General features: G+C 54.8%; 2 protein-coding genes across 9 annotated transcripts; one reads left to right on the forward strand and one right to left on the reverse strand.

Annotated features, from left to right (window-relative positions):
• Window positions 1–409: 409 nt before the first annotated feature.
• On the reverse strand, window positions 410–12,557 carry PDIA2 (protein disulfide isomerase family A member 2). Of its 6 annotated transcripts, none has more exons than XM_083585731.1 (12): window positions 12,443–12,557; window positions 10,962–11,157; window positions 9,576–9,782; window positions 8,479–8,612; window positions 7,977–8,117; window positions 6,921–7,037; window positions 3,955–4,080; window positions 3,575–3,772; window positions 2,473–2,593; window positions 1,210–1,391; window positions 951–1,040; window positions 410–863 (listed from the first exon to the last, which is right to left on the reverse strand). In XM_083585731.1, the coding sequence occupies exons 2-12, from the start codon at window positions 11,149–11,151 to the stop codon at window positions 786–788; spliced, it is 1,584 nt and encodes a 527-aa protein (XP_083441857.1). In that variant the 5' UTR covers window positions 11,152–11,157; window positions 12,443–12,557; the 3' UTR covers window positions 410–785. The 6 variants fall into 6 exon arrangements, with proteins under 6 accessions (XP_083441857.1, XP_083441858.1, XP_083441856.1 ...); XM_083585732.1 differs by lacking the exon at window positions 12,443–12,557 and adding an exon at window positions 11,420–12,294 and having other exon boundaries at window positions 410–536; XM_083585730.1 differs by lacking the exon at window positions 12,443–12,557 and adding an exon at window positions 11,420–12,139.
• A 62-nt stretch (window positions 12,558–12,619) lies between these two features.
• Window positions 12,620–21,302, forward strand: LOC310749185 (histone-lysine N-methyltransferase EHMT2-like). Of its 3 annotated transcripts, none has more exons than XR_014541509.1 (13): window positions 12,620–12,696; window positions 13,072–13,115; window positions 13,407–13,526; window positions 13,696–13,800; window positions 15,469–15,623; window positions 17,553–17,702; window positions 17,798–17,945; window positions 18,530–18,607; window positions 18,702–18,823; window positions 20,007–20,093; window positions 20,183–20,261; window positions 20,359–20,649; window positions 20,992–21,092. XR_014541509.1 is itself a non-coding variant. In XM_083585767.1 (13 exons), exons 1-13 carry the CDS (start codon window positions 12,684–12,686, stop codon window positions 21,245–21,247), a joined length of 1,524 nt encoding a protein of 507 aa, XP_083441893.1. In that variant the 5' UTR covers window positions 12,620–12,683; the 3' UTR covers window positions 21,248–21,302. The 3 variants fall into 3 exon arrangements, 2 of the variants coding, with proteins under 2 accessions (XP_083441893.1, XP_083441894.1); XM_083585767.1 differs by having other exon boundaries at window positions 20,359–20,525; window positions 20,992–21,302; XM_083585768.1 differs by lacking the exon at window positions 20,007–20,093 and having other exon boundaries at window positions 20,359–20,525; window positions 20,992–21,302.
• Window positions 21,303–21,490: the final 188 nt, after the last annotated feature.

Genomic DNA, 21,490 nt, shown 5'->3' on the forward strand with positions numbered 1-21,490 from the left:
CGGACTATATTTTTTGGGGGGGGGGAATGAACGAATTCCTATGCCCCACAAATAACCCAGAGATGCATTTTAAATAAAAACACACATTCTACTCATGTAAAAACACGCTGATTCCCGGACTGTCTGTGGGCCGGATTGAGAAGGCGATTGGGCCGGATCTGGCCCCCGGGCCTTAGGTTGCCTACCCATGATTTAGAGGATAGGCCTTAGGTCAGCCCTCGTCCCCATCCCCAAATGGTCTGTGCTTGCTGCCTTTCCCTTCTCCCCGAGGAAGAGTCCTGTGTGACTTCTAAACTAGCGCTGCCACCTTCAAACTAAGCTGCAGGTATTTGCAGCTTTCTCCCCGGGATGGAGGCCGCCGCTGGGGAGGGCGGGACACGGGGGCTGCTGTTAATGAAAGGGCTGGTGCTGCAATTATCTGCATGTTTTTAATAGATCATCATGATTGATAGATTGATAGATTTCTGTTAGTGCTTCATTGCTTTTCAATTGTTGCTTCCTTCCGGTGTTTTCGTCTGTAAGCGACCTTTGAGTCCCTTTCAGGGGAGAAGGCAGGATATAAATAAATATATAAAAACGAGGAGGGAGGGGCTGCTGGTCTCTTCCCAGGGCAGCATTTAGGCAGGAGGGGGAGCCTGATCGGGGGTGGGGGCGAAGGGAGCTGTTGTCCCCTACATTGCACAACTCTCACGTGGCAGCTCTCCCAGATCCTCCGGTTTTTGGCCACCGGCAAACGTGCAGCGGAGCCACGAAGGAAGCGAGGCCCTCGGAGGCCACGGCCGGCTCTACAGCTCGTCTCTTGGTTCTGGGGAGCCTGGTGGGCTCGTTCGATTCTCCTGGGGTTCCTCGGGGGTCTCGGCAGCCTGGAAAGCCAGAGCCCAGCATCACCGTGGGAACGGGGACAAACTCAATGTTCGGAGTGGGCACGAGGGGTTGCCACTGAAACTCACCTGGGTGTCGTCCTGGGGAGGAATCTCACCCCCGTTCTCCAAGAATGCCGAGAAGGATTCCAGGTCTCTGGCGCTCCGGTACTCGATCATCTGGGGTGGAAAACAGGGGGGGGGGGGCGTTGGCCTGGCTTTGCCCCACAAGCAGCTGCTGCCTCCCTTCTACCTCCTGGGGGAGCCTCCTTGCTCTACTGTCCCGGAGGACCTGGGCACATCCTGCAGCCACAGTCCCCCCCCCCACGCCAAGGGGCACCTGCATTACCTTCTTGTCCTGCCCGGCAGGGAAGTAGTAGAGCGTTGGGTAGGCTGGGATGGGGAGCCCTGCTACCTCGTTGGCCGTGGCGTCCATCTCGGCGATGAGGACGTCCTCGCGGTCTTTATATTTCTCCCCCAGCTCTGCCCAGGCGGGCGCCATTGCCTTGGAGTGGGGGCACCAGGGGGCATCTGTGGAAGCGGAAGAGAAGGGATGGAGTTAGGAAGACGCAAGTCTGTTTTGTCGTCAGGCCGGTTCACCAGCTGCATCCCTCTCTGGAGAAAGCTGACCTGGTTTCAGTTGTGCAGGCTGTGTCCCTCTTAACACCTTGTAGTGGGGCCGCCTTTAAAGATGACCCCACAACTGGCACAGAGGATGTAGTGGCTATGGGTGTTTGCACTGATTTGGTACCAATTGCACTGGCTGCCGGTTGCTTTCTGCTCCCATTTTCAGGCCCTGGTTTTGTTAAAGCCCTACATAGTTTGAGACCCCTTGCCCCACTGTAAGCCTGCTGGGACTTTAAATTCAGCTTCAAAGACCCCGCTCCGTTGTGGCCTGTTATGGCCTATTGGATTGTTGGGTAATAATAATAATAATAATAATAATAATAATAATAATAATAATAATAATTTTTTATACCCCGTCCATCTGGCTGAGTTTCCCCAGCCACTCTTAGCAGCTCCCAATCGAGTGTTAAAAATGGGAAACAGGACCTTCTCGGTGGTGGGCCCAGCCTTTCGGGATTTCCTCCTCAGGGAATTCTGGCCCCATTGAGTATCCTGGCCTCATTTCAAAGTATCCTGAAGACTTTATAAATTCCAGACTGTTTGGCTGATACACATTTATCATCACACCGGTAAATTATTTCTATGCGATTTTTGTAATAAATGTTTTCTGAACCTCTTGGAAAGGGCTGGGCTCTGAAAGTCTGCAAAGCAAGCAAGTTCTTTCAGCAGCAATTTTCCTTGAGATCGCTCAGTCAGTAGAGCATGAGACTTTGAATCTCAGGGTCGTGGGTTTGAGTCCCACACCGGGCAAAAAGATCCTTGCAGTTCTGTATATGTATATATCATTAAGCTCTGTATATGTACCTGAAAATCTGGGGCAAGCCTGTTTCTCCTAACGGGATGAGAGGGGGAAACCCCCAAGGAGGGCTGCCCTCTGCTTCTTCTGCCCTCCCAGTGAGCTTCCATAGGGTGCCAGGAGGGAACGCGGACAAGCCCCAGAGGCAGCTTTGAGGTTCCTCCTCCCCAGTCCCAAAGTGCCACTTACAGAACTTCACAAAGACGCTCTTGCTCTCGTCAAATGCCACTTGATCAAAGTTTCTGCCAACCAGGGTCTTGACGGGCGCCTTATCCCAGTCCTCTGGAATCTCCTCGCTCATCAGGTACGGCTGGAAAGATGAAGCAGCGCTTAGTGCTGTGGGTCAGTGGAGTGGTGAGACTTGTTTTTTATTTTTATGTTATTTTATTTATGATTTTCAGTTTTATACATTTCAGTAATTTTACAATCATTTTAACATTTCAAAACTTGACTTCCTCCCCCCTCTTTCTGTAGTTCCTTAAATTTATTTTTAATATTTTCTGCACATCCAAATTAACTCAATTTGCTCATTTATCCATCTACTTTAAATTCATACTCTTATAAAACTGCAGGTTATTACAATAATCCTGCCAATATTCTTATCTGTTTACAGTTTGTTTGTAAATATCCAATAAACCGTTTCCATTCTTTTACAAAAAGTTGGCTATCTTGATTTCTTGATTTCAAAGAGACTCCAACCAGAGAAGAATGGCTTATAAAATGAATGGATTATGCTGAAATGGCAAAAATGACGGTAAAACTCAGAGGACACAGCGATGAACTGTTTATGGAAAATGGGAGGCCTTTTTTTTTTTTACTATCTGTCAAAATATTTTAGCAATAGGAAATTGCGTGCAGGATTTGAAATATGAACAACAACAAGCAACACACCGGCTAATAATATACTGACAATATTTTTATAACACTATACTGTTTCAAAATTCATAAACAGAAGACATACAATATGTGCATGGGGTCACAAACTAATAAGAACCAAATAAATGTTCCAGGAACAGGAATGGTAGGAGTGCATTTGAAATATGAGCGGGATAAAAAAAGGAAGATCAGATGGAATTGGGGGGTTTAGTAACAAGTATAAATGCAGCAATTAAATATTTAAAAACATCAGCGTGGGGTGGGTGGGAAGACAAAAAGAAACATATAAGTGAATGATAAATTGTATGTGAAGTACATTTTTTTTGAAAAACCTAATAAAAAGGAATATAAAAAAGAGTCCTCGTCCCTTTCTCCCCCCCCCCCACCCAGCCTGACCATGTGGCTGGCTGCCCACCTGGACTTTGCCCTCCATCACCTCCTGGCAGAAGGCATGGATGGCAGGAGCCGTGAGGGATCCGTCTGCGACCAAGAGGTATTTCCTGTTGCTCTCGATGTTGATGAAGCGGATGGCGGGAGCCTCGTGGCTCTTGAGGCCAAAGAAGTGCAGGATCTGGGCTCCTTCCCCGTTGACGTCGGCCAGCACGAAAAGCACCTGCATAGAGGGGCAGAGATGAGTCTAGTCCGACCCCCGGCAGGGCAGGAATATGCTCCCTGGGACTCGCCTTCCAGAAGCAGAAAACACAGCACCCACACAAACCCCAGCCCCTCCCTGCATGGGACCCCCCCACCCCAAAGCCCCAGGGCAAATGTGCCGGCTGGCCAAGGGGGGCTCACCTGTCCCCGGAAGGCAGGGGCAGCATCTCGGAAGCTGCTGAGGAGCTCCAGCTGAGAGTCCTGCGTCTTGTTGATGAAGAGCAGCAGGTGGTTTGGGATCTTTGCCCCAAATATCCTGGAGGAGTTCTAGGGGAAAGACACAGGTGGGTGTAGTGATCAGGTGGGATTGCTGGGAGGAATTATACCAAATATGGAGCAAGCCATCTGTGTCAGCAATGAAAGCATTGCGTTGACTGGGTTTAAGCCATTTTGATATGATTTTTGATCAATCCACGCCTCTGCATCCCTGTCCTATTTCTCTTGCTTGACAAGTCACGTACACAGCCCAGTTGCCAGTTGCTTCGCCAGGCATCCTAGGCCATGGAAGATAGTAGGCAGTTCTTTGATGTGTCCTTCCTTGATTTTGTTCATCTTAGGGCCAAGAAATAGTTTTTCACATGAAGGTGATAAAGATCCCCATCGTCCTTGCCATCCTTCCTATCATGTTTATTGCTGTTTATGACCTCCAGGGTTGCTGAATGCATCCCTCCTTTTTAGTTCTGTTTTATTTACCCCAGAAGTATGCATGCTTAATTAGTTTTTGTAGTTTAACTTTGTCCCACATGGGGGTTTTGAAATGCTCAGAGAAAATCTGATTGGTTCTTACGTACAGTGTGTAAAAAGTTCTTTTGTGAATAAAACGACCTGGTCTGGAGGGTGGACAGGCATTATTGTTATACGCACCCCTCCCAGAGTCTTGCTGGTCAAGCCTCTGTGTGTCTTCTATTAATCAGAGTCTAATCCTTCCTTTGCTTAGGGAATGCCACAGCGGGGACCCCCCAGGGGTGGAGGGGTGTGAGTGTTAGGTTTCTGTTTTGACACACTGCCCAGTGGTGTTCACAGAAAGGGGAAAGATGTTAGGTTTCTCTTTTGCCACTGTGCAGTGCTTGGAGTCACAAGACTCTGTTTACATTCCAGACATTCCAGACTGCTGGAAGTCTCACAGGAGACGGATGTTGATATTACTGGTTTCCTGTTCCTTTGTTCCAGTTGCCTCTCTGCTTTCACAGAGAGAGGATGTATATTCTTTTCTGTCTGCGTAGTAAGAAATAAAACTCTTAGCAATATAGCTCATATTTCTCGCCCTTCTGCTGCTTGGATACTCTGCGTAATGAGGCAACGTCATCAAAGGTTCAGGTTGTGAATCAACCTGATTCGACCGGAGGAGTAGCTCGGCCGAACACTAGTTCTGACAGTGAGGACAGGTGCCCCAAAAACCCAGAAGCAAAAGAGCAGCCCACTCTCCCCAGGGAGGAGGCCCGCATCTCTGCAGCAGAAATGGCGAGGGGGCTGCGCTGGGCTCTCAGGGCCCCCCTTCCCTGCCAGGCAGACAGACCCAAAGGCCCAGAGCTGACTGTGACCCAGCAGGGGTCCTTCCACTGAGCGGAGGGGTCCCACCCACAGCGTCAGGGACTGGACATCGGAGGAGGAATGATAGAGACAGCCCCCCCTCTCCTGGACCTTCCCAAGAAGAGGAGGGCGGTATAGAATTACAACGGTGGTTTGCAGAAGGTCATGACTCTGAGACAGAAGAGGGAAAAAGCTGGAAGATAATGGAAGAGGAGGGGGAAGCAGCAGAGCCTGAGCAGCTGGCTGACACATTATCATTCGAAAGCATTCCTGACCCCCCTTCTCCTAGGACCAGGCGTGCATTGAGAATAGTAGAGCAGAAAGCTCAGAGGCAGAAAGCGCAGCTCAACTGGCGCAGGGATGATGTAGAATAGGAGAGACAGAGGGGGTGGGACTTCTCTCAGAGCAACACCATTATCTAGGAGAGATGGCATTTCTGTGGGATGTGATACATAAGTAGCAGTCAAGTACAACATTCCTTGTTTTCCTAGAGTGGACATGAGAGGGGATGTTTGGACCAGCCAGTCGAAAACCTGTTTCCTCCTGGGCTGGGACATACTTCCTCTTGCATGTGACTAGAGGTGGGTGTGACCTTACCTGTGCAGGTAACAAAAGCACAAGGCATGCAGCCATCTCTCTCTCTTTGACTTCCTCTCTTTGTTGGAGCAACTTTTTAGCTAGAGATGCTCTGCTGGCCAACAGAGGACAAAGAGACTATCTCCATATGGGATAGACTCACATGTATATATCTGTAACTAAGTCTGCCTTCAGGGATCCATCTGTGAACTGATGCTGATGTGAGTAAACTACTTTTATATGTCTTAAATAAGATTGTGGCATGTTTATTCTTTTAAGAGGGAAATAAGGGATCTTACCAGGAATCTATATCGAGAAGCTTAAACACGCTTGCAACCAGCTACCCACTGTGCGTTTAAAGAGGAATGTTAAAACTCTGCTAGGTTATAGAACTTGCTAGCGGAAGTTAGGAAGGATATTAATAAACAATATATCCTCTCCTGCCTCCCTGAACATTCCCACAATTTCTGCATTCTCTCTCTGTAAATATTGAATAAAAGACTTGGTAAGAACTCTTCTGTTTTTATCTGCTTCTTGGCTGCCACCATGGGAGGGATCAGATTCCCTGGAGCCTGACACGCAGTCGCTCCTCTCCCTCTGGAGGTGCTGAGCTGTGGCAGGGCTTTGCTTGCTAGAAGGGGAGGTCACAAGTTGGAAGGCCCCCCCCCCCCGGGTCATCTGGGCCAACCAGTGGCGTAGTGTGGGGGGTGCAGGGGGGGCCGGCCGCACCGGGCGCAACATCTGGGGGGGCGCGCTCGCACTCGCAGCTCTCTGCCCCTACCTGGCTCACTCTCTCTCTCTCACAGGTTAGGGGGCACAAATTACTTGCCTTGCCCCGGGTGCTGACAACCCACGCTACGCCACTGGGGCCAACCCCCTGCAATGCTGGAAAATCCCTAAAAGGGACAAGCAACCCTGGCAAGAAAGAGCCAGGAGGAGCTGGGCTCTGGCTGGCAGCCAGGAGGAAGAAGGGGCTGAGGAACTGCAAGGCCCCCTCTCACCTGGCTTGTATACTCCATCACCAGCTCCAGGCTCTGCGCCAGGATGAATTGTGCCAGCTCTGCCCCGTCCAGGCCCAGCTCTTCATCCACCAGGAAGTCTTCCCGGGACTCATCGTGCTGCAAGAGAATGAATAAATTAATCTTTCTTTGCATCAGCCACCAGCCATAACAATACAGTGGTACCTCAGGTTACAGACCCTTCAGGTTACAGATGCTTCAGGTTACAGACTCCGCTAACCCAGAAATAGTACCTTGGGTTAAGAACTTTGCTTCAGGATGAGAACAGAAATCGCGCGGTGGCAGCAGGAGGCCCCATTAGCTAAAGTGGTACCTCAGGTTAAGAATAGTTTCAGGTTAAGAACGAATTAAGTTCTTAACCCGAGGTACCACTGTAAAGCAAACAAAATTGTGGTATACAGAGGATAAAGGTAAAAACTCAATTATATAAAAAACATTTTGGGGGTTTGGGTCAATAGTCAAATAAGGGATCTAATGCTAATTGCCCTGGCAAAAAACCTTGCAACCCTTGCTGTCACCTGCTCATCTTGATCTGTCAAGAGAAGGGACACTGTAACAGTGGTTGGGCAACCCAGAATGGACAATAATAGAGGGATGATAACCCAGCTACTCACACTGGGTTTTAGAAAAGCGAACAACTTAATTAGGCAGCGCTTAAAATGATATCGAGCGACAGAACAATCTGGCCACAATAAGGAAATTTTGCCCATGGTATGACTATTTTTCACCCAGTCATCTTGACTCTCTGGCACCCTGTTTGCATAACTTAATAATTCCAAAATATAGACGCGCTTTTACTCTGGCAAGATTGAATATACTGCCTTCAGCTGTACTTGAGGGACGTTTCCAAAAAATTCCACTCAAGAAACGGTTATGTGACAGAGTCTGTCTGGGCAGATCCAGGGAGCACCATCGATAAATCTCAGCAGCTGCACCAGCCACAGAAAGAAACGCCTCCCCTCTAAATGCCCCCCCCCCCCCGTTCTTTTAACCAACCCTGCTAAGCTCCTGGAAGTGCCCGCCTGGCCCAGCTCTCACCTTCCGGAAGAGAGAGACGGTGCCAGGGTGGGTCACGTTGAACTTCTCAAAGAGCTCCGAGCGGTTGGTGAGTGCGAAGGCAACGTCCGGAGCATCGCTGGCCACATCGTAGAAGAGGCGCACGTCTTCACCCTGCAGGTCCTGCAAGGAATGCGCGGCGGCTGAGTCGGGCACAGGATGCCAGGAGCAGCACGCAAAGGATATCCGAGGCCCGTGCTCCGTTTGTGGAGAGGAAAGAGAATCTCGTTCTGGGAGACCTGCTTCCCCCGGCAGGGCCTTGGGTGCAGGGAAGCTTCCCTAAGACAGCAACTCCCTGGGGGCTCCCCAGCCTGCCAGTTGGGGCCCAAATGTCCCCTGGAATGTGCCAGAGGCTGACCCTCACATTTCCTCCCTTTCCCAGCTGCAGGGAACGGGCAGCAGGCTGCACCACCAGGAAACAGCAGCTCAGGAGTAGCAGCTTGGCTTGGCTGCAGGAGTGCAGAGGCGCAAGTGGGGCACTCACAGGGAAGAATCCGACCACCGCCACCACGTTGGCATCCAGGAAAGCAGCCGCCTGGCTGGCATTCTCCAGCAGCACCGCACTGGGCCCAGCTTTCCGTTTCAGCCACTTCACGATTCCCTCTGCGTCTCGCTGGCCTGGCAAACGGGCGGCAAAAGTGTGAGTTGTGGGGCTGCGCCATCTGCTTGACCAGGCGCTGCGTTAAGAAGGGAGAGCGACGAATGGTGCCCCTCCTCTCACAGGGGCTCATTTTGGCTGAGGTTCAGATGAGAATAAGCCCCTGATGTGATGCCACTGCAAAGAGGGCGAATGCAATCCCGGGAAATCTAGGCGAGGAGCTGCAAGCGAAGAGCTCTTGTTGCTCCCTCTGAGGTGAAGCCCTCATGTCAGGGAATGGTCTGGATCTGAAGATTGGGGAATGCAGTCGTAGACAGATAAGCGCCTCTCGGAAGTGGAGGGGGAATATCCCCCTCTGCACCTCCAGCATTTCCAGAAGCAGAGAGAGAAGCAGAAACAAACATAGAAGCTGAACAGATTAGGGAGGAGTTACCCAGCTACGAGATAATGACAAGAGATCCGGAAGGGAGGGGGCAGATGGAAGATACATCAGTTGAAAGTGGGGGGACCCCCCCTCTTCCCTCGGACTCAGAGGTCTGAACGTATCGGAAAACAAAGGAGACTGAGAGGGGGAGGAACTTCCCATTGGCACAGTCCTTGCTGCGGAAGTCGGAAGTCGGATTCAGAATAGGCAACTGATCTCCTTGCAGAGGGTTGTCTGTGTGTGCAACACAATGCTGTAATAAAGGACTATAAATCTATCAGCTGCTCGTTAATTCTATACTGTGAGGAAGAGGAGGAAGAGGAGAACTCCCTCACTTGACACCTCATGCCCAAAGAGCCACAGGATAAGAACCAAGGGAGACCCCGGCTGCTGCTGGATCAGGCCCATCTAGTCCAGCATCTTGTTCTCAAAGGGGCCAGCCGGATGCCCCCAAAGGGACCCAAGGGCCGTACCAATGGGTATTCAGAGCCACCCTGCCTCTGACAGGGGAGGTCCAGGGCGGCTGAGAACGCCCCGCAAAACCACTGCCTCTTCTTACCTGTGAAGTCCGCCGGGTGAGTGCGGTTGCCGTCTCTGAACAGCTTGAGGACGGGGAAGCCGCTGACTCCGAACTCTGCGCTCAGCTCCTTCTCCTGCTCCCCGTCCACCTTGGCCAGGCGCAGCGCAGAGCCCTCCTCCTTCAGCAGGGCGGCGGCCTTGGCGTACTCCGGGGCCAGGGCCTGGCAGTGACTGCTCCAGGGGGCATCTGGGAGGGAAAAGGAGGAGGGGTGAAGCGTCAACCCCACAGGCAACAAATGGCAGTGCGGAGGTGTGTAAGGACATCCGAGGAGCCTGCTGGATCGGGTCCAGCATCCTGTTCTCACAGTGACCAGCCAGAAGCCCCACAGGGAAGCCCGCAAGCAAGACCTGGGTGCGAGAGCTACTCTTCCCTCCTGCGGTTTCCAGCAACTGGCCTTGGGAAGCATTTGCTGTCTCTGAGTGTGGGGCCAGAGCATCCCCATTGTGGTGGTGATGGGGGGGGGTACATGCACACCAGTGGGTCTCAGGAGCCACAGGCACAGCAGGAGGGTGTGGTTCTGTAGGCTGCCCTCCCTCCTGTTCCCTGGGCCAGGCTCTGTGGGCCTGGCAGGCCATGTTTGCTCTCCCCATAGGCTGCTGAGAGCCGCTTTTGCTTAATCTCATCTCCTCTTGCCTTCCAGAGCATAGAGCAGGTTTGCTCCAAGAAAGGCAGCTCTGTGGTGCCACAGGAGGACACAGCTGGGGTGGGGGGGGGGCTGGAAGGTGAGGCGGGAGCTACAAGAAAGGTAATAATAATAATATAATAATAATAATAATAATTTTTAATACCCTGCCCTCCCCAGCCAGGGCCAGGCTCAGGACGGCTAACATCAAATATAAATTACAACAAAATGTAATGGGGGGGGAAAGCTAATTAAAATACTGCTTAAAATACAGCTTAAAATGCAGCCTCATCTTAGTTGCCCCCCCCTTCCGTATCACCCATAAATGAAGACCATGAAGGGAGGGAACATCAGATATTCACCCATGCTGGTTCTACATGGGCCAGCAAAAAAGCCAAGGGAAAATTTATATACCAAATTCCATATAAGGGGTCAGGCGGAACAGCTCCATCTTGCAGGCCCTGCGGAAAGATGTCAGATCCCGCAGGGCCCTGGTCTCTTGGGACAGAGCGTTCCATCAAGTCGGGGCCAGAGCTGAAAAGGCCCTGGCCCTAGTTGAGAGGGTACCCTTGCCAGAGGGGATGTCTCTCAACAGGGTTCGCTGTGCCCCCTCCGCTAAGCAACCAAGCAGCTGCCCCAGTTTGCCCCACCTGCCCCTCCCAGCGCCTGCTGCTTTTTGCCTGGGGGTGCAGGCCAGGTGGTGCCCCGTTCAAGCTCTCCCCCCTGCAGCAGCTGCTACTCACAGAACTCCACCAGGAGCAGCTTGTGCTTCTGCAGGGCTTGGGCAAAGTTGCTCTGGTTGAGCACCAAGACCCCCTGGTCCTCCTCTTCCTCCTCTTCCTCTGCCTGGTTCCTGCTCTCCTGGGCCCCCAAACGCTGCACTAAGGCCACTGCCAGCCCCAGTGCCAGCAGGAGTCTCGGGAGGCAGCCCATGGCGGCCTGGAGGAGAGAGAGAGGCAGAGTGCCGGAGCCAGGAGATGCCAGGCAGGGAAGGGGCAGATAAAGCTCCCGGGGCAAGCCTTTCCGTGACGTGGAGCCAGAGTTTGCCCCACGTGGCCCTTCCCCACTGGCTGCCCGATAAGAGCTGCTGGGGAGGGGGTGCTGAACCCAAGGCAAACGGCTCTGGAAGCTCTGCAAACACCATCTTGGAAGTCAAGATAACCCCACAATTAATAGTAGCAATGAATGCATTTTTACTCACTTGCTTTGATGTGAGCTAATTGGCCGACTTTGACGGCATCAGTGCTTTTTTCTGGGCATATTCAAGGGGACACAGCACTGGTAGAAAAGCACTGCTTGCCTGGCACCCAATCTCCAAGCAGGGCGAGATTGCAGGGCTTCCAGGACTGGGTTCCCTTGGAATGAGGGACAGCAGAGACTGTGGTGTTTTTAGGATCTATGGTTTATTTACACATCTACAGCCTGAGCCAAAGATGGAGGATCTCGCAGCATCGACACCCCAAAAGGCCTTTCTTCTCTCACTGTGACAGCCTTGGAATCGCCCATCAATCAAGCATGGCGCTGTCTCTCTGGCTTCTCAGCCTGCAGCCTCCACTCAGCTCAGCTCTCACCCAGCCAGGCTGGCCATCGTCCTTCCACATCCCAGCCAGGCGGGGCACCCGCAGTTAGTCATTGCCCTGGCAATCAAGCTCCTTAATTTCGGACGCTGATGGTTCTTGGTGTGAATTTCCCGGACACACCCAGAATACTGCAGTGGGAAGCAGCATTCAGCAAAATGTCCAGGAAAATCCAGGTGTGTGGCAAGCCATGATTTTGCCCAAAAAGATCAACAACTTGGGGCAAAAAGAAAAGAAAAGCTGAACAACTTTTGTTTCAGGATTTTCGCATTTTGAAATCTGGCAGCCCTAGTCCCTTGGCCAACACCTATTTAGTTGGTCTCTAAGGTGCTACTGGACAATTTTTATTTATTTATTTTGACCCATTGGCTGGTCAAAGAGATGCTGGGGGAGGTGCTTAAATGGCAGGCCATTCACTGGCAACTGCCCAGTTAGCCATGGCTTCTCCCATCAGCTATTAACCTTTCCTGGGCTCAGGACTCCAAGGGTCAGAAGGGGCTCCAGGCACCCTGCAGACTGACCCAAATCACAACATTATTAACACGCCCCCCCCCCAATCCCTGGGACTTTAGAGTGAGGGGGGGATAATAAAGCAACAATCATAACAAACAGCAGGCCATCTAGAGAAGGCCTCTCCCTGGCCAGACCTCCTGGGCTGCGGCTGTGCTCAGCAACCCAGAGGGGGGCTTCCCAGGGGGTGTTGGCCAGACCCAAGCAGGAGCAGCGGCCACACATGGGGGTCTTGTGTGGGGTCCTGCCCAGCTTCCCCTTGCTCTTCCTCACTTGGTCCTGGCCGGACGCAGCGCCATTCCATGGAATGCCCGCCCTGCTCTGGGCATTGTTTGAATTCCACCCCAACGGCTTCTGCCCACGCAGAGTGGCACTGCTATGGGGCTCAGCGGTGAGGCAGGCTTGGTGGGGCGTGTGTTGGAAATGGGAATCTTGGCACAGAGGGGGGGGGCTTATTCTCTGGGCGGGGGAGCAAAGGAAACTGAGAAACATAGTGAGCGGCCTCCAAGAAGTGTGTGTTTCTCAAGTGCTCGCCCCCCAATGTAGGAGCCCACTCCTATTGGCTGAGGTCCCTTTGGCCTCCCCAATAAAATATTTGAGGGGGCCAGACCCCTCCCCAAAGTTGATTGCCATTCAAATAGTGCACATGCACTGCTTCTTGGGATTGATTATATGGGATGGGGCTTATCTCCCCCAAGTTTTATTCAACTTTGCACCCCAGCCAGCATCAAGCTAACTGCATGTTGTATTAACCCTTTCCCCACAGAGAGTAGAGGATTGGGGCCTGGCGAAGCCCCCTCTGAAAGACAGGTAAGGAATGCTTCTGGGCAGAGACCCCCTTGGGGTGCTTGCCCTCCCTCCCCACATTGCTGGGCAAGAGGGCAGCCTCCATCTCCCTGACCCTTGGCCGTCCGCTCCATTGTCCAGCAAAGCAGATTCTCCAGGTCTCTGGCCTTGACCCTCTGTGAGGAGGAGAAGGGGGTCCCGCAGACTCCCTTGGGCTGGGCCACTCTCAGCCAGGACGACCCGTTTGTGGGGAGGGCCAGGCCAGGGGGGCAGAGGCTGCTTGGAGGCCAGTTGCTTTGGGCTTCCTGCCTGCAGGTGGATGAGGAGGATGAGGTGGTGGCCGCAGACCCCCTTTTGCACATGGAGGCCAGGAAGGGCCACTGCGACACGGCCCGCCAGCTCCTTGCCCAGGACCCAGAGGCCCTCAACAGCCAGGTAGGTCAGGCCCCGTGCCCCACAGGCTGTGGTGGACCCCCTTCCCTTGGTGGGAGGGCTGGGATGTGCCTGCGATGGGGGGAGATGACTCCTTGCTCCCCTCCAAGGCCCCTCGCCTGCACAAGGCCCACCCCACGGCTGCTCTCTTGGCTTCCCCCTCGCTCTCCAGGATGCCAGTGGCCGGACGCCCCTTTTCTGGGCCACGGAGTACAGACACGAGAGCCTGGTGGAGCTCCTGCTGGCCCACGGAGCAGACCCAGCTGTGCGGGATCACGTGAGGAATTCGCCCTCCGATTGCGCTGCGAGGCTGGACCCCTGGGGGGGGAAGGAAGGAATTGGGGTGGGGGTATTCACTCCCTATTGCCCACCCAGACAGAAGACCAGTTGGGAGCAGTGATGGACCTACAATTTGGGGGCCCCTGAAGCTTAAACTGTTATGGAGGCCCCTTTGCAACCAGAAGGAGGTCTGTTAGAAAGGGGGGGGGGAGAGTTACATGAGCCACAGCAAAGCAGCCAACTTTCCCCTTCCTTCCTTCCTTACAACATCTGTGCTACTTACTGGTACTCTCTTTTTTATATATATAATTTTTAATTAATTTTCAACTTGTTATTTTCAACAATAATGAAACGTATTTTGAACATCTTATACATTTTTTTTTTTTGGACTTCCATCAATCTCATCTGAAAATTTTCCAACCTAATCACTAAATATACATTTCTCACTTCCGCAATTACTTTTAACTCATAACTAACATCACTATTCTTTCTCTAATTTGCAATGCTTCACACATTTCTCCTTACAAAACTTATTGTAGTCCTACTAGCGTACTTTGTTGATTACAGTTGCTCTTCAAATAAATCATATATTTCTTCTTTCTGCTGTAAATCTCTGGTCCCGCAGGTTTCGGATCCTTCCTGTCATTTTATCTATTTCTGCATAATCCATTAATTTTGTCTGCCATTCTTCTTTCGTCGGAACTGTGCTCCTTACTCTCAAACTTTGTGTTGGTTGATATATACACAACAAAAAATTAATCAATTTGAGTCAAAGCAATTGGCCTCCATCATGTGGCTCAAATGGGGTCCCCCAAATTGAGCCATGTGGACTAAAGTGGCTTCTGGGGCCCAGAAGCTGAAGCTTTGTTCCTTTCTTGGTAGATCTGCCCCAGTTGGCAGGAAGAGGCCAGAGCTGAGCGGGGAATCTCCAAAATGGGCTGGGCTGCCAGTCTGGACAAGCGGCTCTCACAAGCACACGCTCCCTGCTGGCATACTGCCACGCGATGCCACGGCACTGGCAGGGGTGGGGGTGGGGGTGGGGGTGGGACGCCCTGGGTGTCACCACTGAGGGGGGTGACAAAAGGCTGGGCAGCACTCACCGTGGGGCCTGCATGCTCTGTGATGCCCCAAATGGTCCACCCACTGCCTCTCCCTCACCTGTAGGGCGGCTAAGTGGGAGGAGGCAGGCAGACTCCTCAGAGGCCCCGCGGAGCGTCCTGCCCCAGTTGGCCCCTCCCCACAGGCAGCTAGCCCCACCCCTGGGTGCATGGCACACGCGCCGCCCCAGTCACCTGATTGGCTTGCTCCGCTCCTGGGCACTGGAGGGGGTGGGCTCTGCCAGCCAGCGAAGAAGCTGGGGGCACCTTGTGGGGCTGACCAAGGAGAGGCTGTGTGTGACTGTGTGTTGCAACCAGAGGCAGGCAGGGAGGCTGCAAGGGAAGGCTGCTGCTCACTTGTGCCAGGCGCAGGTCCTCCTGCCTGGAGGATCCTGGGGGCAGCAGGCTGTGGGGGCCCTGGGGTCCACAGACTGCTCCCCTGTGGAGAAAGGCAGCAAACCTTGCAGTCACACAACCCCTCGAGGGTGGCCTGGGAGGTGCTTGGCTGAGGGCCCCCCCAGCTCAGCTCACCCCATTCTCTGTGCTGCCCACCCCCCTTCCCTCCTTAGGAAGGGAACCTCTGTCTGCACTGGGCGGTGTATGTCGGCAGCCCCTCCATCGCCAGAATGCTGCTGGACGCCGGCTCTGATGTGGATGCGCTGAATGGCCAAGGCGACTCTCCCCTGCACCTGGCGGCCCAGGAGAGGCGCTACGAATGTCTCGTGTGAGTGAGGGTCTCCCCTGCCCATGTGGGAATGTTGTGGACGGTAGGAGAGGATATATTGATTAAATATTATCCTTCCTCACTCATGCTAGTACATTCCCCTGAATATTGCAGGAAGTTTGTAGATTCATTTGAATCTTTTGAGCTAAGCAATCCAGTCTGGCTTGTCCAGACTGGGTTTGTTCCTGCTAAATTCCCCTTTAATTCCCTCTTAAAAAGAATAAAGACACAACAGTTTTCTCTTCAAAGTAACAAGGAGTTTACTTACATTCAGTTCATGGAATGATCCTGAAGGCAGCCTTTAGCTTGTAGTTACAGAAGAGAGTGTGAGTTTATCCTATATGGGGATTGAGCCCATGCGCTGCTGGATGAGAGCCAGCAGACAGCAAAAGACATCAAGAGAGCAGCATCAAGAGCAACAAGAGAATGATCAAGAGAAAGATGGCTGCATGACCAGCTCTTTTATGGGGTCTCCCAGGGTCACACTCACCTACCTGGTCACACATAGGGGGAAGATGCTCCAGAAAGGTGTGACAGGAAGTCCTTCTGGCACTGGAGTAACACCCCCCCTGCGTGTCCACTCTGGTCAAACAGGAAATGTTGTATTTGATTGCTACATCCCACAGCCCCTAGCCAGGCCCAGAGCTTGGCTGCGGAGAAGATGCAGCCATTGCCCAGAAGCTCCCTTGTGCCCTTGGCAAGGAGATGAGAGGTCAGCACCCGCCTCTCCCTTAGCCTGGCTGTGCAGGGTGGGATATTCAAAGAGCAGTGCAGACCAGATGCTCGCTCTTTGCAAGGCTGCCACATGAGAGGCGCTGAAGCTCTAGTCTGCTAGAGAGGACTCTGCAGTGAGAGGTGCTCCCGCTGTGCCCTGCTCTGTTTCTCCTCCAACCTGCCTGGGCTCTTCCTCTCTTTTTCGTCACTTTCCACTCAGCCAGAACTGTGAGAGCATCTGCTGAGTCTGACGCTCCGCCTTAAAGCATCCTGGATTCCTGCATCAAAAAGGCTCAAACCAGCTTCCCTTTTAAGCCGCAAAGGAATGACACCCTGCTGAACTCACAAACCTGAGGAAGGAAGGATAATATCTAGCAAATACCGTATTGGCCCGAATATAAGCCGCACCTTTAAAATTGGGGGGGGGGGGGAGAGAAAGACAATACCTGAATATAACCCGCTCCCTTAAAATTCCGCAGGCACTCACACCTGTAAATGGCAGATGTAGAATAAAATCCTGTGGCCACTAGAGAGGACCCGCAAGTGGGTTAAACACCTGTTCATAGCACCGTAAATGCAAATAAAAAACCAATACTGCACTGTAAAATACGGGGAAAGCTATGAATGGCATTAGAATTGATTGCAGAAGTCTCAAGCTTGCAAATCGGCAAGAAAACATTTTGATCGCATGTCTGTTTCAGCAGCGATATCGTAAAAGTCAATTTTTGTTAGGTCGTGAATTTAAGCTGCACTTTTAACTTTTCACGGTCGGAATTTGGCAAAAAGAAAGTGCAGCTTATATTCAGGCCAATACCGTATATCCTCTCCCAGCATCTATTCTCTCCCCAACAGAGAGCAGTGGAGGAGCACAGAGGCAGGCAGGCGGGCTCCTAGCCACTCTGAGCCAGATGGGAAGGATGTGGGGGTCAACCTAGCCGACCCCCAGGGAGTCAGGAATTGCAATGGGAGAGGAGGGAGTTCTGGGGGAAGCCTGGCTAGAGGAGAAGGCAGCAGGCAGCTCCCACTGGGGGGCGGTTTGAGTGGATGGAGAGCAAAGAAACACAACCCCCAGAGATTCTCCCCGGGGCTCCTGTCTGAGTAGGTGGGGTTCCCACAGCCCTTCTTAGTCCTTCCTTGGTGCTCCAGCTTCTGACTGGAGGACTTGGGGGCTCCCCCCCCCAAGGGTGCTCAGCTGCCCCTCTTTGCGTCCCACAGCTTGCTTCTTGCCCACGGCGCCAAAGTCTCCCTGAAGAACAGAGCCGGGCGAGTGGCTCTGCAGTGCTGCAAGCCCAGCTCCCCTTCCTGGCGGGCCCTGGAGGCGGCCTCGGCGCGGCCCCCCCAGCCGACGGAGAGGCTCCTCTGCAGGTGAGCGGCACCCCGGGGCGGCTGGGCTAAGGCGGGACCCCCTCCCTCCGACCGGGCTGCAGCTGGGGCTCAACGGGCGCTCCTGTCGCCCCCAGAGACATCTCCCGGGGCTTTGAGCAAGTCCCCATCCCTTGCGTCAACGGGGTGGACGAGGAGCCGGTCCCCGGAGCCTTCCTCTACGTCACGCAGACCTTCGTGTCGGACTCGGCGGTGCTCCCAGCGACGGGCTGGGGCAGAAGTCAGGTGAGGGGCATTGCCAACCCGCTCCTCTTCCGTGCCCCAGGGTTCATTGGAGGGGCTGAAGTTGCTGGTTGGGCAGGGAAGCCCCACCATCCATCCAGACGCCCCACAACTCTGGGGCGTCTTCTGAGCAGCCCCTCCAAACCAGAGACATTTCGCAGGGCTGCGTTTTGACCGTTCAGGCCTCCTTGTGCTGTTTGAAGGCATCCTCTGCCAACCTGGCGCCCTCCCAAACCCAACAAATAGCGTATTTTGGACGACCTGGTTCTGTCCTCAGAACCCCCTGGAGGGCGCCAGGTTGTCGAATGGTGCAGAGAAGTGATGCTGCTCCTGCTGACGTTGTTTCCGGCACCGGGAGCCTGAGGATGCCCAACCCAGGTGGCTTGAGGGGGAGGATCTGGCGGGCCTCTGCCAGGGCTGGCTCCTTGCAGAGGACCGCCGAAGCAAAATAGTAATAAAAATGAATAATAATGGATTGGGCATCTGCCAAGCTGGGGCTGCAGAGGGCCCTCTGGGGGCTTTGCAGGGGGCTGAGCGTGACCCCCGAATCGCCTCCCCCGGGGCCTGACCGCCTTGCCTTCTTTCAGCACTGCGAGTGCGCCAGTTCCTGCTCTGCGCCCACCTGCCCGTGCGTCGAGCGCGGCCGGCGCTCCTGGTACACTCCGGTGAGAGCCGCTCCTGCCCTTGCTGGGGTCAGGCGGGGAGGTCAGCCAGAGCCACTGAGGGCCAGCCGGCCGTTTCTCTCCTCTTGTGGTCCAGGATGGCCGGCTGGCACCAGACGCGGCCGGCAGCGCAGCCCAGGCGGGCCCCATCTACGAGTGCCACATGCTTTGCTCCTGCGCCAGCTCCTGCCCCAACCGGGTGGCGCAGAGGGGCCTCAGGTGAGCCCCCTTCCCTGGGCCAGGGGCCTGCGGGCTCCCCGGCCTCCTCCGTTTACCGGCTTAATATATGGAGCTGCCCCACAGCAGAAGTACTTCAGGAAGGCAGTGGGGTGTAGTGGTGAGAGTGTCAGACGAAGACCTGGGAGATCAGGGTTCGAATCCCCACTCTGTCATGAAGCTCACTGGGTCAGTCACAGCCTCTTAGCCGACCTCACAGGGTCGTTGTAGGGATCAGCTGGGGGGGGATGAACCATGGAGTCCTTAGAGAAAAAGGTGGTAGACAAATGGAACAGATAAACTCAGGCATAGGCAAACTTGGCCCTCCAGATGTTTTGGGACTACAATTCCCATCATCCCTGACCACTGGTCTTGTTAGTTAGGGATGATGGGAATCGTAGTCCCAAAACATCTGGAGGGCCAAGTCTGCCTATACCTGAATAAGCTCTTCTGCTGAATTGCTTAAGAAAGTTGGAGGGGCCAGCCAGGTGGGCAGGTCAGCAATACCAACCTGGTGCCTAGAGATCTCCATGTGGTCTTAATCGGCACCTGCGCCCGTCGCAAAACGTGTCTGGCGCCTGGCTAATTTCTACCACTGGGCAGGAGCACCCACCAGCCTGGGTCAGATGCCTTGGCACCCTCTTCCTTTGCCCCCTGGCCAAATGGCACACGATGGTGTCAACGGCCGCTCCTTCCGAGGATGTTCTTAAGCAGAGCTTGGATGGCCGCCCATCAGGGGTGCGTTGGTTTCGACTCCCGCATGACAGGGGGTTGGACTAGATGACCCCTGGTGCCCCTCCCAACCTTGCCCTTCTGTGATTCTGTGAGCGGCCCCTTTCCAGATTCCTGCTTCCGGGAGGGGACCCTTTGTTCTCTTCCATTAAGGAGACGGCGCTTTGCGCGTTCAAACGCTGCCACTTTCATTGGGGCAGAAATACTTGCCGCAGCCCTGCGAGAGAAGCAAAGGGGCGAATCGAATCCCACCCCCCTCGCCACCTTGTCTCACGCCGTGCCAGCCCACCCAAGTCGCCCCCTTAAAACAACCACCCCGCTTGCCACCCCGCGCTTGGGACCCTTGCTTGCCTGCTTCTCTTCTCGCCCCACAACCCCCCTCGCCCCTCTGGTGCCCGGTGGGGGTCCCGCTTTCCGCTGCCCGAGGTGGGCCCCAGCACCCTCTCATCCGCAGGACGCAGCTGCAGCTGTACCGGGTGCCAGGCAAGGGCTGGGCAGTGCGCACGATGCAGGAGGTGCCCCGAGGAGCCTTCCTTTGCCAGTAAGTCCCGGGGAGGGGGGGAGAAGAGAGGGGCTGAGTCCAGGCAATTCCCCCCCCAAAACCCCTCATGGCCCTTTCCTCCCCGCCAGGTACTTTGGGGAGCTGATTTCCAGCGCCGAGGCTGCCCAGCGAGAGGACGCCGCCTATTCCTTTGTGGTGGACATGCAGGTGACACCTCTGCCTCCACTTGGGGGGCGGGAGGGATTTCTGCCCCTTCCCGGGGGTTGGGGCACTGGAGCTCAGCGTTGCCCACCTCTCCCCGCAGGCGGGCCCCGAGTGCTGCCTGGACGGGCGCTTCTACGGCAGCGTGGGCCGCTTCCTGAACCATTCGTGCCAGCCCAACTTGGTGGCTCTGCCGGTGGTCGTGGGGCACGAGATCCCGGGCATCGCCTTCTTCAGCGCCCGGGCCATCCAGGCGGGCGAAGAGCTGGCGTAGGTGGTGCTGCCGGAGAGAAAGGGGGGCTGCCGTGGGGTGAAGGGGCCCCCACCTCCATGCCTGCCCCCTGGACTTGCAACCAGCCAGGAGGAGGGGGCGCTTCTCGGACTTCTGTCTCAGGTTTGCCCTTGCAAGACTCAGCCGGGAGGAGGCGCTGCTTGGAGCCAAGCCACTTGGCTCTGCCCGTCATCGCTCTGGCGCCACCTGCTGGTGGCCTCCCGGGGGCTTCAGCCACTCCCGAATGGGCGCATGGCAACCGCAGGAGACGTGGCTCTCTGCCTGCTCCCTCTTGCTACCCCCCGCCCTTGAACAGAGCAGCACTTTGGCTGCAGCAGCTGGGGTGGCGAGAGCCGGTCTCGAAGCGTCCCCTGATCTCCTGCCGGAATGGGGGCGGCGGTTTCCCCCGGCGAGGAGGGGAGCGGGCGCCCCGTCTTCACTCGGCGGCGTTTCTGCCCCTCGCAGGTTCGACTACGGCGAGCGCTTCTGGGAGGCGAAGGGCCGCCGCTGGGCTTGCCTGTGCAAGTCGCCCGGCTGCAGATACCGGCCGTCGAGGGAAGGGCCAAGGGCAGACGCCGCCGCCGCCGCCGCGGGAGACCCCGGCCTGGGCACCTCCACGTCCTACCCGCTCCGCGGCTTCTCGCGCAAATCCGCGCGGAGCAGCCCGCTGAAGACGGCCCCGCGCCGCTCTGCGCGGCCCCGACGGCGCCCCCTGCGCTAGCCGCGCGGACCCCAGTCCCTGTCTTGATCCCTCCCAATAAAGAGCTGAAGCCAGCCGCCTGTCTCGGGCCTGATTGCTGCGTCGGGGGCCGGGTTCTGCAGGGAGAGGTCCTTCGAACGGAAGGCGCTTGGAACCAGCTTTCTGCAAAAGTGGTCCCCAGGTGCAAACGAGGGGCCGGGAAGGATGGCGGCGGCGGCGACCTTGTCCGCACCGTCTGGCCCGCTCAGCGGTCCGGCCGAAGGA

Source organism: Podarcis filfolensis (assembly GCF_964270895.1).
Source record: "Podarcis filfolensis genome assembly, chromosome: 14".
Lineage (NCBI taxonomy): Eukaryota > Metazoa > Chordata > Lepidosauria > Squamata > Lacertidae > Podarcis > Podarcis filfolensis.

Coding starts and splice junctions, on each gene's coding strand:
- LOC310749185 (XM_083585767.1), top strand. Junction 17,703..17,797: donor ACGGAGAGGCTCCTCTGCAG/GTGAGCGGCACC, acceptor TGTCGCCCCCAG/AGACATCTCCCGGGGCTTTG. Junction 20,526..20,991: donor CAGGCGGGCGAAGAGCTGGC/GTAGGTGGTGCT, acceptor TGCCCCTCGCAG/GTTCGACTACGGCGAGCGCT.
- PDIA2 (XM_083585729.1), bottom strand. CDS start 10,038: ATGGGGATGCTCTGGCCCCACACTCAGAGACAGCAAATGCTTCCCAAG. Junction 1,392..2,472: donor GAGCGTCTTTGTGAAGTTCT/GTAAGTGGCACT, acceptor CCGCTTCCACAG/ATGCCCCCTGGTGCCCCCAC. Junction 864..950: donor CTCCCCAGGACGACACCCAG/GTGAGTTTCAGT, acceptor CTGGCTTTCCAG/GCTGCCGAGACCCCCGAGGA.